The 17,224-nt window shown below is 36.3% G+C and overlaps 1 protein-coding gene across 1 annotated transcript in view; it reads left to right on the top strand.

Moving 5' to 3' along the window:
- The window catches only part of DYNC2H1 (dynein, cytoplasmic 2, heavy chain 1), a gene marked incomplete at its 3' end in the record, with an annotated part of 85,264 nt that overhangs the window by 46,312 nt on the left and 21,728 nt on the right, over positions 1 to 17,224 (top strand). Inside the window, exons 51-64 of the mRNA XM_010131120.1 lie at positions 161 to 274; positions 1,086 to 1,228; positions 3,226 to 3,307; positions 4,526 to 4,680; positions 5,377 to 5,514; positions 8,004 to 8,117; positions 9,391 to 9,551; positions 9,702 to 9,825; positions 10,565 to 10,686; positions 11,360 to 11,446; positions 12,260 to 12,386; positions 13,283 to 13,424; positions 13,927 to 14,036; positions 16,830 to 16,928. Of these exons, the coding sequence (XP_010129422.1) occupies positions 161 to 274; positions 1,086 to 1,228; positions 3,226 to 3,307; positions 4,526 to 4,680; positions 5,377 to 5,514; positions 8,004 to 8,117; positions 9,391 to 9,551; positions 9,702 to 9,825; positions 10,565 to 10,686; positions 11,360 to 11,446; positions 12,260 to 12,386; positions 13,283 to 13,424; positions 13,927 to 14,036; positions 16,830 to 16,928 (1,718 nt within the window). The remainder of the gene's footprint in view (positions 1 to 160; positions 275 to 1,085; positions 1,229 to 3,225; positions 3,308 to 4,525; positions 4,681 to 5,376; positions 5,515 to 8,003; positions 8,118 to 9,390; positions 9,552 to 9,701; positions 9,826 to 10,564; positions 10,687 to 11,359; positions 11,447 to 12,259; positions 12,387 to 13,282; positions 13,425 to 13,926; positions 14,037 to 16,829; positions 16,929 to 17,224) is intronic.

Below are 17,224 nucleotides of genomic sequence, written 5' to 3'. Positions count from 1 at the left end.
GAAAGAGTGATGATATACATAGGATGATAGTCATGGAAGTATGAAGGTGAATATTACCATATTCACATTCTGTATTCAGAGGATTCAAAGAAATCCTTCAAAGGAATTTGAAGAACTGTGATGTATTTGATGTGACATTTTATATTCATTCTTGAAATAGGAGAAGTTCCTGGGCTATATAAAATAGAAGAATTAGAGCCATTGCTATCTCCTCTGAAGGATCAAGCTTCGCAAGATGGATTTACGGGACCAATTTTCAACTATTTCACATACCGTATGTGATCAGAATTATAAGTTATAATTTATTGCGGAGTTTCAGAAGCGGTGTGGTAATGGACAAATAATTCTTAATGTGGTCCTTAGTTCGTGTGCATTTTTAACTTCCAGTTAGTTATTAGAAACCAGGCAGGAATAATAATTAGAGAGTGATACGTGAGGGCACAGAACCCTCAACTTCATTCTTCTATCTGAACTTTTGTATCCATTAATGGTCTAGAAAGCTGTTATGAAATCTGCAGTTGAAAGTAAAAAGAAGGAAGAAAGCTTTTGTTGCCATCATTTTCTGGTTTGTTTGGCTTAATTATTTAGTAACAGAGTTTTCTTCTATTTGCCAATTGTACCTACAAATCACTTTGGATTCTGAGTTATCATAAGCAAGTTTACAGATAGGGTTCTCAGTTATTTGTGTTTATTCCTTGGACCAACAAGAATAGCTTACAAGTAAGTAGAAGAATGTGACTGAAGAATACAAATGCTGGCAGTCATTCATATTCAGGGGCTCTGGAACTACTTCTAATTGGTTCTGTTGATCTATATTGATTGGAATGAGAACTAGCGGTACCTATTCAAATTCTGTCAACACTTATAAATAAAAAAACACACTGTAATATACATAATGAGAGCCCATGATATTCTGTTTACAAACATTCCTGCCCTAGTGTCATGTGGTGTAATACTATGTTTTTTCAGAAATTACCATGTCATAAGTATTTGAAGGACAGTAAATTATGTTGTATTTGCAATAAATCTGCCATCATGCAATCAGATTGCTATCTACTAAATACTTAATATTTGCATTTTCATAGGGATCCAACAAAATCTGCATGTTGTCTTGATTATGGATTCTACCAATTTAAACTTCACAATAAACTGTGAAAGTAATCCAGCACTGTATAAGAAATGTCAGGTTCTGTGGATGGAAACCTGGTCAGAAAACAGTATGAAAAAGGTAAATTGCATTAAGAACTATGACTTTTTAAAATTAGCATCTCCAAAAACAATTGAGCTTTGTTGAATAAGATCAAAATAGTTTAAAGAAACAAAGGAATAATTGTCATTGTGCTTATCTAACCCATTTGTGCAGTCCTACAAAGGCAGAAAATTCTGAAGAACAGTTAAGTAATATTTGCATTCTTATTTTACCTGTAACATTATGTTTTGTTCTTTCTTTGGCTGGTTTGAACAAAATGCTGGCTATTATGACTGGTGAAACACAGCATTTAAGAACAAAATGCAAATAGACTGCAAGCAAAATGTTAAAGCCAACTATGCTGGTGATACCTGCTGTTACTAGGATGCTTGACAGTTTAAAAATAGGTTTTTTATGTGTATATGAGCTTCTATAGATCTAAGATTGCACTGTAAACTTTATGTTATTCTTGAATCTTTGTTATGTGTTTTGCTTGTTAGAACAAAGTCAGTGTATTCTTTTTAGCATCAAAATCTGCATATTTTGGGTTGTTCACAGTGTAAGTTTGAGAAGGATGTATATTACTCCTATATGTTAAGAGATTACCAAATTCAATACCTCTGTAGGGGCAAGGCTGCCACAGCTTCACAGTCCTCACCTGAACCAGTGGCATGTACTCCAGCACACACACACGCAAACACACATACAGCACATACGTATATGTGCTGGTCACACAGAACAACGCAAACAGAAACCCTCAGCACAAACGCAAACAACACTGCTGGCATCATCCTGTTCCCCTCTCTGAGAGATCACAGTGAAGGTCTGCAAGTGGGAAACAGGTACATGTGCAGAACGTGGATCCCTCAACTAGCTGGACACAGACACACAGACCCACTTCAGACTGCCTCACTGTGCATACACACACACAGTGGATCCTTCCAGCAACTGGGCTTAGACATGTAGTCCACGCGGTAGCTGCCCTTGGATCTGGGATCAACCCACCGTGTCCTGCGCAGGCCCGTACATGAACATGTGCACACACACAGACGCGCGCAGCCAGGTTTCTTTTGACTCCCAGACTCCACAGTCTCTCAGGCAGTTGGTCTGTACCTTCTAGTTCCTCTGGCAGCCAACTGTTGCAGGTGCTTCACTAATCCATACTAAGCCTTGTTCAGTCTGAAATGCTCTTCCACTGCATCCCATAATGTGTCCCAAGGGTTTAATGCAGTAACCCCCTTAATCTAGTCTGTAAGGTGATCTGGTCTCTCCCACTGACTCATCCTGAGGGATTTCACACCTGGATCATGGCGTTAGTCGCTCTGCGGGAGAGCCATGGGAGCAGTATGCACAGAGTGTCCATTTCTGCCCACGTTACTGGGAATGCTCCACCTGCTGTTGTGCCTCAGTTTCAGCGGAAGGTTGTACTGAAAGTTAGCTTTGGCAAAAATGTTTGGACCAGCTCTGTCTACAGTTAAAAACGTTTTTCAGAGCATTTTCACCTTCACTTCAGTAGGGTTATTTTTTTTTAAGTGGGATCTAGTAATTTAGCCATATGACAGTACCTTTGAATATACTTCATTTATTTTTACCATTGAACATTGTATAGTTGATAACACATGAAGGTAAAGCCCACCCTTAGACCGTGGAAAAAACTTTGGACTTAGACTTGGGTATCGTTTAATTCCAATGGTGTATTGCAACAGTTGTACTTAAGACTGTCTGATTTTCTGTTGAGTTTGTATCTTTTTATATCTTTGACGTTTGTATTACCGTAAGAGTTCTCTGAGAATTAGCTGCTCTTTCTTACAGCCAGCAAAAACTACTCTACTTGAGACAATAGGAAGTGACCAGTGATGGGGAAAGGCAAAACTGATCTTTTTAATGCTGTAAATTTTCTGTAAATACCTTATTCTGAATAAAGCTATCCTATTCAGTCTTCTCAAATTCAAAACTAGGTTGAGGGTTTGGTTTGTTCTAACTCAAATTTTCATTGTATGTAATTTTCATACACAAATTCATGTTCGTTTTTTCAGATACCTGAAATGCTTCTGTATGATTCCGATGAACAACAGAAGACTGGAGAAGCACATGACAAACGTAAGAAAAAACATTCAGGTAATAGATAATAGCATAGATATTTTGAGTATGTGTTTGCCACCATAGTCATAGGCTTTAGTATTCACATGGCAGGCATTTTGTAACGTTAGTCTGGAGCATACATCCTGACTGATCAAACCCAGTCTCTTCTGTCACAAGCAATCACTACATATGTTCAATTTTATAAACTGATTAAGCACCATCTTGTTTTGTTCTGTGTCTTCCTCCTACGTGGATGTTGTTTCACAACTTCAAAATCTGATGTTTTGAGAGTTTTTCAGTGTATGTGCTTTCATTATTCTTGTTCTAGACTTGCTCATTTTACTTTAATAATTCTTTCTCTCCAGTAATTAATTTCTTGTAAGTCATGCCCCTTTTTCAGAATAATTTGGTTTTTCAATAAAACTTCAAATTTAACCACTTTAAAATAGGGTGTCAGACATAATCTAGGAGACCAGTGCCAGCTCCTATTTGCATAACACTATTTTTAGCCAGTTTTTGTAAAGCATTAGCTAAGTAGCACTTAGGAGTCATGGAGCCAACAGAGTACAAAATGCTAAGTGATTCATTTGGTGTTTCTTGTTTTGTATTGCATTTTAATCGACATTCCAGCCCATCAGAATAATGGCCAAACTTAGGACTGATTGTTCATGCTACCATCCATCTTTATCCTCGATCATGGTACTTAACCTCAGTAGTTATTAAAGGCATTCAGTTATATGTAGTTGTGTTTTAGCAATCTTTTCTTTTGTAGTGTAATACAATTTATTTTACAATATCCTTTTGAGGATATCCTTTTGTTCAACAAACTGAAGGGCCTGGAAAGTTCAGAAAAACCTTTGGTCCACCTGTTATCAGAGACAAGGGAGAAGACAAAACCACATGGGCTTCTGTTCTGAAAAAGTCCAAATATTTTCAATTGCAATTTCTGTGGGAAAAAAGTTTCTTTTATGATTAGGCCCCAGTAACCTGTAATCAATTTTACCTTCTTTTCCAAACATCAGCGAAATATTTTACAGCTTTGAAGCAATTTCAGTGTATTTCTTTTTGAGGAATATGTATTTCAAATATAATTACATATTGTTTCCCTGACAGTACTTTGAAAGAAAGTACATTCTTTGGGATATTTTGAATGCCCTTAATTCATATCTCAAAAACCATATTCTGATGTTTTTCCTTAGTTATTTTATATGATATGAGAATATTAGGATCTGTGTAACAAATTATGTTGGACAGGTGATTCTGATTTTCTGACGTCATTTTTGACCATCCATGAATCATGTAAAATGTATGGAGCAACGCCTAGCAGGTATATGACATTCCTTCGTATATACAGTACCATCAATAACAGCAAAAGAAGAGAGCTGATCAAGAGGCAGAACCACTTGCAGGTATGTATTTAAAACCGTTTTAATGCACAGCTTTTCAAAATAGTCTCACATTAGGGGATGTCTTGTGTACTAATGGGCTGTAACTGCCAGTATGGTTGTGTGAAGTGTCCTCTGTCGGCATATGCTCATGCTGTAATTTCAGGAGCGGGATAGTATGACTCAAATATATCTGGAAATAGTTCTATTATCTGATTATCATAAAGTAAATAATTTAGACAGTGTGAATAAAGAAAATAGTTTATTTTAAGCATGACTGAGCTTTGTTTTATGGACATCTATGTTCTTTAGAGAATGTACAATTATGTAGAAATAAGATAATTAATTTTTTCAATTTGTTTAATTTTTGTAGAGTTGCTATATACATATATATAATTATGAGATATAAATATATGGAGTTAGTTAACTGAAACGCTGTTGATTTAATGAGAAAAAGATTCTGTACTAGTTGCTTTTCCATTAAAAATGTGTTAATTTGAGAATTTCGTTTTCAGCTTTTTGATGTAGTAATAGATCTTACAGTGACACATCTAGAAGTGTCAAATATCATTTTGAGGTTAAGTAATACGAAGAAAATGTAAATAATACTGAGAAAATGGGGATCATAAATTAATTATTAGGGTCATAAATAACTCTTAGTTGTGCATGCTCTTTGTGACCAACCTTCAATTAATTCCATTTGTTCAATAACTTCTATAGGCAGGTGTTTCAAAGCTGAATGAAGCTAAAGCCCTGGTAGATGAACTGAACAGAAAAGCTGGAGAACAAAGTGTTTTACTCAAAACAAAGCAGGATGAAGCTGATGCTGCCCTTCAGGAAATTACAGTGTCTATGCAGGTGTTGTATACAATCACATTAAAAGTAATGAAAAAAAAAAAGAAAAGATGCTTTTCTATGTTAGGTCTGCATAACTACCTGTGTTTTGTGTTCTTTCCAAGGGTTACAAGCACTGATGCTTTTACAAGAATTTGCCTAAGGGAATGCATGAGCCCTGAGGCTTGAATAAACTTGCAGTAGGACAGAGGATTATGTAACTTAAATCATATTTGAACGGATTGACTAGGAGGAGATCAGTGCGAATTTTACACCTGAGTAGTATTTACTGGTGTTGGTTGGTCTGAAAGTTCTCCTCAACTTTGATAAATCCAAACTGATTCATTTTATCACGTTTATTACAGATAGGAACTTTAAAAAAAAAATGGACAGGTCATCATGGCTTGGCTTTGCGGATGAAGATTTGGGAAGGGCTTTACCCACGCTTACTGCAAGCGCGCTGATGGCTGAAAAGGCCAATGCAGGATAGGCAAGACTGGTTGCAAAGAGCACAGCGGAAGGTCTCCTTGGGTGGTACAGTCGAGGCACGGTTCTTTCTGCGCTGTCTTTTCTCCTCGAGACTGATTCTACGTGTGCTCTCAAAGGAGGCAGCAGCGTTATGTGTGGTGTGTCTCCAAATCTCCCGATTGGAGGCCAGGGTGGACCACTGATGGTGGTCAATATGGCCAAGGCTGAGGTGTTGTTTCAGGGAGTCCTTATATCTCCTCTTTGGAGCTCTTCTCTTGCGGCAGCTGGTGGCGAGTTCACCGTAGAACACAATGGACAGGTAGCACTATTTTAAGTAACAAACACCAGGAATTAAATTTGTGGACTATTAGAAAGTATGTCTTTCATGAAGTCCAGTCCTCTAAAGGTTAAATAATACCACTGTGTACATCACTCCTTGAATTTTTCTTCAGCTCAGGGGTAGACCTTCTGGTTTTCGAGGAGGTAATTTTTTGTAGTGTTTTCTCAGTTAAGTAATCATGCAGAAAACAGATCTCTACATTGATACTTCCAGGAATCATAAATGTAGAATAATCTGTAATGAATCTGCTGTCACTGCAGTGTTCGTTTCGTCACTGGTTTAGTCTGATTGGTCTGAAGCAAACTTAAATAAGAAGCTCAATGACAGAGAGACTCTCTGTATGCAGTAAAGTAGATTCCTGCTCTTTCAAACCATTTGGTTCACAGCGCTCTAAAGGTGCATTACTTCCATTTCTGTAAGCCCACTTTTGTTGGCAATTTTCCGTAATTTTAGGCTTTGTCGGCGTACTGTCCATGAATTTGGATTGGCTTGGTGTATTCCCTTCTGACCTGAAAGAATTTATTACGCCATTTAGCCTGATTTCTCTTTTAAATCTGTGCCTGCTGTTGTCCAGTAGAGTTGCAGGTTGCGTGGGTAGCACATATTACATTGTAGAACAAAATCAAAGAACAGACCAAAAGCAATGAAACATGATGAGCCCACTGACATCAGAAAAATTACAGTAGAATTCAGATTATTTAGATTATCATAAAGTATAGGTGCCCTCTAACATTGTAATGTCATTTCAAATGTTCTAGTTTATGTAAGAGAGAGGGCTCTAATACATATAGACTTTGAAAATCTCTTTCAGAGCAAGGCTTGTGACCTACAACTGAATTTCAAGGTGTTCTTATTCAGAGCTATCACTCAGTACATGTACATTTGCATGAAATGTCTAATGTAGTTTTATGTTGCTAATGTTTTATGGATTTGAATGTAATCTTCAGTGACACGTTGGTCCTGGGTAGCTTGGGTTAAGTGCTCAGAAACATTATTATTAATCTCAAGGTTTTGTCCTGATTATATACATGTGTTATCTTCTGCTGAAAGTTCCACTCAGCTCAACAACTGCTGATTATAATAATGTGTTATGTAAACTGGAAAAATATAAACCCTGGGCTTTGTTTTCTTGTATCTTTTAGGTGAACTGAGCCAAGAACATTAGTCTTTTATTTTATGCATTTTATGCAATTATCCTCAATTATTTGTTTTGTAACTGGTATTGTTTTTGTTTTTAACTTTAGGTTATGTAAAGTCCTTTTCACGGCAGTTTTGTATACTAGGTTTTAATAATGTAATGAAAGAAATAGAAATGTGAGCAAATGCAAAGACAGTGACAAGAACGTACTACTTGCAAATGTAGTAAGAATGTTACGGGGCTGTCACTCATACACTTTAGAGGGAGGCTGACATCTTGATTAGGAATGGAAAATCTGAGATAAGGAGAAGAAGGGTCATAATGTGCCTCAAAAATAGAGCTACAGATCTCATCTGTGGTAAAGAAAGGGAAGAAGACACAGTAAAAGCAAAAGATGCTTATTCTATATAGTTACCTGGTCAACCTGTCTAGTATCAAGTAGTCCCAGGTATTTTATTGTGATTGGTATCGTGCAAATTGTATTATAATCAAGTTTAAAAGAAATGAGAGACCCAAAGGAATAAAATCTGTGTAAGTTTAAAAACTAAAGGTGTTCTTTGTTTACAGAGTGCTAGTGAGCAAAAAACAGAAATGGAAAAAATAAAACACCGGATAGCAGAAGAAGCTGCAGAAATAGAAGAAAGAAAAAGAAAAATTGAAGATGAACTGAAAGAGGTTCAGGTATGAGCTGATAAGGAAAATTAATATTTTGCAGTCTGATTTTACTTGACTTACTAAAGTCTTGCCATGCAAAACAGTTCTGAAAATTTATCCTCGTATTTCTTAAATTTTGCTCTAAATTATTTTGATATTAAAACTTCTGTGCATTAGAAAATGATATTCCATTTGCCAGATTTAGATTATAATTTTGTCATTTGTTTTCTGTTAGATCTTAATTACATAAAGAATTTTCAGGCCAAATCTTAACCTCCAGGTGCTATTTCTATGCTGCCATGGTCTACAGCTGAGTTCTGCAAATTTTAAAGGTTGTTTTTTGGTTACTAGTATCTTATATAGACCAGTTACCCTACTCCACCTTGGTCAGGCTGGAAATATCATAGTGATTGGTACTATCAGCTGAATGGAAATAGTTTAATGAGAGATAATTTCCACTTATTACTAAATTCTTAAAATTATGTACCCAAATGGCACTATAGCAAACTGCTTGTGCAAGGCACCTTACAACCGTTAAGCATCAGGCCTTTTGGGAGGTATGTGGGTTCACATACCTTCATAAGTTGCTTTTAGTCTCTATTTATCAATCCATCCATTTCAAAATTAAACTAAAGAATAAGAGAAAAATTAAATTCCTTTAATTTTTTCCATTTAAATATCATAGGTGCCAAGGAATTATATCCTTGTATTGGAAGTGACATAGAATTACAGGATCAGGGTAAACCCCTTTCTCTGATCTTTGATAAATGTGAAGGATGCGCAAGGTGTGCACAGTCTTTCTTGATAAACTTTAACTTTCGGGTGTTTTCTCACGTATTTGTTGCTTTCTTGATACCGGTAAAGGCTGTCTGGATTTGTTTAGCTACTGAAAATAGAAAGCTTTTGTGACCTGTATTTCTACATGTCTTTACAAAGATATCCTCAGGCATGTCTATAAATTGTAATTAGCATCATTATTAAAACACACCTGCATCACAATGGACTTTCAAGCAATGAAAGAAAAAACAAACATGATTGATACTAATATCTGTATCATGTTTATGAATTACAGTGCTGAATTAAAAGTTTGGGAATGTCAGGATTGTAATATGCTGTTTTATATGGAAATATATTTTTTACAATAAACACATGACAATTTTTTATTAACTTGTGCACATGCATATGTGTCAATGGCAAGGTAATAAAATAGGTAAAAAGAAGAAATTGTGTGCAAACTGAAATGGTAAATGTTCGATTTCTTGTATACTCATTTCTTTTTAATGTGTCTTAATGTTTTAAGCCGCTGGTTGATGAAGCTAAATTAGCAGTTGGAAACATAAAGCCAGAGTCTTTGTCAGAAATCAGGTCACTACGGATGCCCCCTGATATCATCAGAGACATACTAGAAGGAGTTTTACGGCTGATGGGGATTTTTGATACATCATGGGTGAGCATGAAGAGGTGAGGATTTTACTTAAGTTTTAAACTGTAATTTACAATAAGAAATGCTTTCTGTAATATTCAGGATTAATGTGTTTGCAGAATTCTTTGGTTTCATAGGAAAAGGAAAATTTTTTTCTTCTTTATTTAGTTATTTAATTCTTTTTTCAGTTTCTTGGCCAAAAGAGGCGTGAGGGAGGACATAGCAACCTTTGATGCCCGTAATATTCCAAAAGAAATACGAGAGAGTGTTGAAGAACTTCTTTCTAAAAACAGAACGTCTTTTGACCCAAAGGTAAATCCTGATTGCGCTACATAAAAAAGAAAAAAAAAAAACCGCAAAAAACTACATGGTTGTCTGACTTGCTAATGTAATTTTTAGAATGAACTTAATTCTGTTTCCAGAATTTGTCAGCGTAAAGAGGTAAAAATGTATCAGGGATTACTCTGTTGCATACTGCCTCTAACTGGGAGAATTTTGTTGGTGACTGAGGAGTGGTGGGATGAGAAGTCATTACAGAGTCAAGCTGTAGAGATTTTTGTCACTGGTATAAATTAGAATTCAGATCAAGGAATTGTAACTGGCTCCTTCTGGCCTCCTTCTAGCAGTAAGAGTCTTAACAGCACACTTAATTAAAAAGAAGGGAACTAATGATGATTAAAGATATGGGTAATCTTTGAGAATTGATTTGGGAATAGCTGTAAAAAGGAATTCTTAAATACTTGTGCCTTATTTTTAAAAGGAAAGTTGTAGTTCCCTGAGAAGGAACACACTGATAAATTATGCATTCATCTTAAAGTTACTGACTTCAGTGAAGCTTCAGAGTTGTAAAGATAGCCATTATTTTTTTTTTAACACAGATTAATGGCCTACAATATAATTTCTTAGTAACACTTTACAGGAGTGGTTCAGTAGAGGTGCTGGCTAATTGGCATCTTTAACTTGGTAACTCACAGATCTGTTGCAGTTGTTTGTCCTGTATTTATCTCATCTCGTTCAAGGACTTTCTTGTAACTGTCATGGATTTTTTCAGAATGCTAAACGAGCTAGTGCTGCAGCTGCTCCATTAGCAGCTTGGGTGAATGCCAACGTCCAGTATTCCCATGTCCTAGAACGAATTCAGCCTCTGGAAAAAGAAAAGGCTGCCTTGGAAGCGTAAGTTAGACATGGCTACAAAATAAATGTTCTTAATTCCAATGGCGGTGGGTGAAACCAAACCATCAAGGAGGAGCTGAAGTTTGTTAAAACCAAAATATATAAGAAACCATACCTAATCCATAGGTAATAAAACATTCATGCTGAGACAGAAAAAGTATGTGTGCAGTATTTATTTTTTTCCTGAAAGCTATACATTGGGTATTTTTTGGCCAATCACATGTTACCTGTCCCAGCTGAAATGTGTCAGGGAGAAATTAACATCACAGGTATGCTTGAAATGTGTCCTGTCAGTGAACCCATGCTGATTTATGAGATGTGTCGTTCCTCTTTCCTCAGCCGTGTGCCAAGCATAGCAAGTTTCTCCTTAGCGCGACCATCCATGAGCTGAGGAATCCATACTGATTGTTTTGCCAGGTCTTAAAATTTTATATTGGAAGAGTTCGCTCTGATCTTTGAGAATACATATGAAAGGGGTGTTTGGTTTCTGTTTTTAAAGCTGTGTGATGAGAAGTATTTAAAACGTTTCCATGTGAAAACAGATTTTTGGTAATATAAACCATGAGAAAGAACTGCTTCTAAAATATCTCTGTGTAAAGAGCTTTCCTGTTACATTTACTCTTTTGTTTCCCTTTGGATATATAGTCTTAAAATAAATGTTACATTTTTGTAGTAATTTCAAGAAAACTGAAGACAGGAAACAGAGGTTGGAAGATCTTCTGAACTCTGTTGGTGACAAAGTATCAGAACTGAAGGAGAAGTAAGTTGCGTGTGTTTATATTTTTTTTAATATTATCTCCTTTATTTTTTTATATTATCTCCTATTTTATAGGAGATAACTTTACAACCTGACCTGCATGTCACTAAAAGTCATGTATTGGAGTCTGCAAAAAAAAATATTTGGAGAATTCCTCTTGTCATTTAGCTATATAGTGATGTCTTAGAGTAACTAGGTATTGTAGACTATATATTACAGTTAAATATATTACCTTGAAAAGGTCAGTTATTGAAAGCATTAATCATTTTAAATATTGCAAACTAATACCTAAACCTTGGCAGTTGTTTGGGGCATGTTCTTCCTTCACAGTAGTTTACAAAACAGAGTATTGTTCATTGAACGGGGGTCATCCGTGTGAATTAGCAACATTCTCCTTTAAAAGTATCATAGATTACATTTTCCAAAAGGGGACAAATGTATGGCCTGGCATTGAGCCTGCTGTTGTCCTGACTAGGTGCAGAATAAAACTTAATGCAGTCACTAGAATTAAGTCAGGGTACTTAAATAGAAGAAGGAATGATTTTCATACATTTAGTCTATATTGCAAATGTATTTTAAATCTCAGCTGTGCATCTATCTAAATTTTGTTAGTTAAAAGTCTTAACAATCTCATCTGCCAAGAAGCAGAAGGGATAAAAAAGAATGTTATTTGTTTTCTTCCTGAACAATACGGGATGAGTTAAATACAAATTTAGTCAATTAAACTTCCTTGAAAATAATTGTCCGTAAGTTTAGTAGTTCAAGATAGCAATTACAAACAGTAATTGCTATCAGTAGTTTGTAATTGTTTTACAGGTTCCAGAGTAGAACAACAGAAGCAGCAAAACTTGAAGCAGAGCTAAGTAAAGCTCAGAAGACACTGAAAGCTGCGGAGGTACTGATAAATCAGCTTGATAGGGAACACAAAAGGTGGAGCACCCAGGTTAGTGAAAATTTTTGTAAATGTATCTTACAGCTAATAATTTGAAAATAGAATTTTTGCTGTGTTTGGAGTTGTTGCCGTTCTGTGTGTCTCCTAAGTGTACATTTATTTGATTTCTCGTTAGAAACAAGACCTTTTCATCCTGCAGAAACTTCCTTCACTGTACAAGTTACCTATATCACATAGCTACAGAATGTGTAAAAAAGCTCCCAATATTTAATACAGAAAACACAATGTTCTTTGACATTTTTCAGTCACAATAATATTGTGATTGTTATGATGGCTGAACATGTCAGCAGTTGGACCCTCCAAGTTGAGATACAGTCAAAAGCGACAGATTTTGGGAAAGCATTGAACAATCATAATCTTAAAACATACCTCTTTTATGTCATCAATGTTCAAAAGGCAAAGGTAGACCACAATGTTGGTTTGCTTTCAAAGTCTTAAAGTGTTTGAAACCTTTCTGCTTCTGAAGTAAGGAAAGTGAGCATATCTTATTTGCTCAAATGTTGTGTTTGGGAGAAACTTTGGACACACCCCCCAGCGCTCCCCTTTCTTCTGTCTGAAACAGAAAGGGAAATGTCAAGATATAGACAAGCTGGAAATAGATGTCACCTCCAGAAAGCGATACTAAGCTTTCTTGGGTATCTTAAAATGAAAAACAATCTCCCTGCTGATACATGACCCTGTCTCTCTTCGAACTTCTCCCATGCTTTAATGTGTGTGTTGCTGTGGGTTAGGTAGGTATAGATACCTGAAATGCAAGCAGGAAGACTGTCTCAACTATATTCTCAATGGCAGGCAAATTTACTTCTAACTTTTTAGAAGCTAATGAGAAAATTAACATAGCTTTTGTTTGCAATATAGTCTCTACTTTTTCTCTTTTTTTTTTTAAGGTGTCAGAGATAACAGAGGAACTGGCTACATTGCCTAAAAGAGCTCAGTTAGCAGCTGCATTTATTACCTATCTTTCTGCTGCCCCCGAGGATCAGAGGAAATCCAGCCTGGATGAATGGACCAAATCAGCAGGCCTTGAAAGTAATCTTGTGTGTGTGTGTAATTAAGCTTGACTGAGGAAGTGAGAAATACCAGTGAGTTCTAATGAACAGTCTCAATTGTCTTGGTATGCCCAAATGCCCAGTGAATGCTCATATATATAGACAGGCTTATTTCTTAGGATTATTCTATTTAATTATTAAGGTTATAAATATGGATAAGTTATTAATATTCAGCTCCATAGTCCTTGCTTATAAAGAAAAGTTTGCTTGAACGGATGTATTCACATTAATTGTGGTAAATCTGCCAATGAGTTCTGAATGCTTCTGCTTTTTCAGTAATCATTTTTATCTATGCATATTAATAACAACGTTAAAATTTTTTATAGTATCAGCTAGTTAATAGTAATAACTTCAAGCAATAAAATAATAAATTTAAGGGAATTCTACAGATTTGCACTGTGTTAATGTCTTCACTGTATGTAGGGTAGTAAAAATTATGCAGATTAAGTACTAGCATGATCTTAACCTCTTTGATTTATCAGAATTTGATTTACGGCGGTTCCTGTGCACAGAAAGTGAGGAGCTGGTTTGGAAAAGTGAAGGTTTACCTTCAGATGACCTTTCGATAGAAAATGCTCTTGTCATCTTGCAGGTAAATTGTTTTTTTTTTTGTCTTGTCATGGACGTATTTAAATTTCTACAGATTTCATAAGATGGCATCTTTCTGGAATTTTGAACTATTTTGTTTGAGTTATTTTATTAGCGCTACAGAGCAAACACAGAGAAACAAATATTAATGTAACTCTGGGTAGTAGTAAAAAGAAGAAAAACAGTTAAAGAAAGTACATGTTTTTCTGTTTTGCCTTTACAGTTTTCTTCCAGATGTTGGACAAAACCTGTTTGCTTTGACATGTCTTTCTAATACTTCTTTTCTCAGAAAAAGGAAAAGGCTATGTGCAGATACCTTTCAGAACACCTAGATTTTAAACCCTCAGATTTCATCAGATGAGCTCTGTGCTATAGGATGCAAAATGCCATTAACTTAAGGACAGTAATTAATAATACTTGAGAAAAGAATGATAATACCATGCCTATAATCATGGTTCAGTTTTATCATATAGTCATAATAATATATAATGTATATACATATGCAATTGCACAATTGCGTACATAATATTGTAGTTACAGTGTAGTAATTTATTAGATCTCCTAGAAAGTAAAGATTTTATGCTACAAAGAGAATCTCTATTTGCCACAGGTCGTTTGCTTGGATGACTGATGATTCTCTCAAATCAGTTAGGAGCTTTTTCTCGAATTTAGATCTATCTTGCCTTACCACCTTGTTATTAGATCTAGTTATTCCTTTTCCAGTTTGATTAAGAAATTCTTAAATACCATTTTGTACCCTTAAAGCTACTTATGTGTTATAATCAAATCTTATTTTCATTTTTTTCATTAGTTGAATAGATTGAGTTCTTAAAAATCTCACTGTGTGTGAATAGCTTTTTCAAGCCCTTCCTCAGTTCAAATAATTTTCTTTGTGTACAGTTTCTTTCAACATTCTTTTAAAACTTGAATTTGATGTGGTATTTTACCAATGTCATCTACAGTACAGTTCTCAAGCTTTTCTGCTCATCTTTGATGCTTTGATGCTTGGATATTGTCTGTATTTCCCTGTTTGTCAGTTTGGGATCTGTGTAGTTACTGGGCTTGGGATGATAAGAATCTAAAAAACCCCCAAACCCTGGAAGTGTTCTTCTGTCAGACTGAAAATATGTGTTTTAACCCTCGGCAAATTTGCCGATAACAGAAAACCAGACAGAGTGGCTGATACACCAGAGGGTCAAGCTGCCTCACAGAGGATCCTCAACACACTGGAGAAGTGGGTTGGCAGGAACCTCATGAAGTTTAACAAGGGTAATTGCAAAGTCCTGCACCTGGGGAACAGCAGCCCCATGTACCAACATGTCCTGGGGCCACCCAGCTGCGAAGCACCTTTGCAGAAAAGGATCTGGGGATCCTGATGAACACCAGGTTGTACATAAGATAGTAATGGGACTTGCCAAAAAGAATGTTACTGGCATCCTGGATTGCTTTAAAGTATTGCCAGCAGGTAGAGGGAGGTGGTCCTTCCCCTCTGCTCAGCACTGGTGAGGCCATACCTGGAGCCCTGTGTCCAGTTGTGTGCTCCTTTGTACAAAAGAGACAGGGGCACACTGGAAAGAGTCCAGTGAAAGGCCACAGAGAAGGCTCAGTGGCTTCTCAGAGGCTCAGTGGCATCTTACCAATGTCTGTAACGTCTGTCTCCTCTTGAAGGGAGTGTGCAAAGATGATGGAGTCAGACTGTTTTCAACAGTGCCCAGTGACAGGACCAGAGGCAATGGGTACAAACCGAAACACAGGAGGCTCTGTCTGAACATCAGGAAACACTTTCATACTGTGAGGGTGACAGAGCACGGGCACAGGTTGCCCAGGGAGGTGGTGGAGACTCCATCCCTGGAGTTACTTAAAAGCCATTTGGATGTGGTCCTCGACCACCTCCACAGGGGGCCCTGCTCAAGCAGAGGCTTTGGATAAGATGACCTCCAGAGGTCCCTTCCCATCTCAACCATTTGCTGATCCTGTGAATGCGTGTGTCAGCTGTGAATAGGTTTCTTTTCACTTCCCCACTTCGTACCGTTTCTGTGGTGACTCTGTGTTGCGATCATTGAGTAAGTCCTGAGCCCTTACATAATAACAGTGGTTAAAGTCTCAACATTTAGAAAGAAATGTGTATAGCATAACTTTATATCTTTATATAATATAGTAGTAAAGCTTTGCACAGTGCTGGCATGGGAACCAGACATTAATAAAGGTTTTGTTGAAGTGAAAAGCTGCTGTCTCATCAGTATACATGTAATTAGGCAATATCACCAAAATATCCTAAACCCCAGTGTTTGAGATCTGTATTTGTGATTATAAGTAAAATGCTATTTGTATCTTTATGACTAGAAAATACTTATAGTCATTATTCTTTCTAAAGATGCACTGAGGTCCAAAACTAGAAGTCCTGTACCTTTGCCCACTAGAGGCAGAAAAAAGAAAAATAGTAACTCTTCAAAATTTCAAAGCAGTTGTAATAACAAAGGCTGTAGATTATACTCATTGAACAGAGACATTCTTTTAAGAGAAGATGAAGGACTGCTTAACTATAGCAGGACAAACAACTGAGATCCTTGGATATTCTTTTTTTTTTTTTTAAAAAAAAAGATATAAAATTCCTTCTATTGTTTTTTGCCATTTTCTTATTAGGCTGTTATTGTTTCTTTAAACAGTTCATTAATGCAAAAGATTTTGAAATGAGTATAACATTAGCTTGGGGAAATAAAAAAGGAGTCCACGCAATTTTATTCTTAACCAAAATCGATTTCTGTTAATATGTATAATTTTTTTTTTTTCCTCCCAGAGTAAAGTATGCCCATTTTTAATAGACCCTTCTTTCCGGGCTACTGAATGGCTGAAGACACATTTGAAGGAATCACGTTTGGAAGTTATTAACCAACAGGTGCAATATTTTCTCTTGGTGTTACAGTTGTATTCTGCTTGAGCTTTCTCTGTTCCAGACTTTAGAAAGCAGTTTCTAAAGGGATGTGATAGCAGTCACCAAAACCGGTATTGTATTCCATGAAGCATATCGTTTCTCACAGAGTTCTAGGTTACAATGGTTCTTGCATGGTACTGGAAATTTGTTTACTCAGGGAGGAGATTGAAGTATTTAAAATTGAAGGGTCAGCATCTGGTATTCCTCCTACATTTGCCTCTTTGTGCTGCTGTCTCCAAGATTATCAGGATTTCCTGCTG

This window comes from Buceros rhinoceros, unplaced genomic scaffold (genome assembly GCF_000710305.1).
Source record: "Buceros rhinoceros silvestris isolate BGI_N320 unplaced genomic scaffold, ASM71030v1 scaffold16232, whole genome shotgun sequence".
Lineage (NCBI taxonomy): Eukaryota > Metazoa > Chordata > Aves > Bucerotiformes > Bucerotidae > Buceros > Buceros rhinoceros.
The sequence above is the reverse complement of the archived record's forward strand: the minus strand, read 5'-3'. Positions and strand labels throughout refer to the sequence as shown.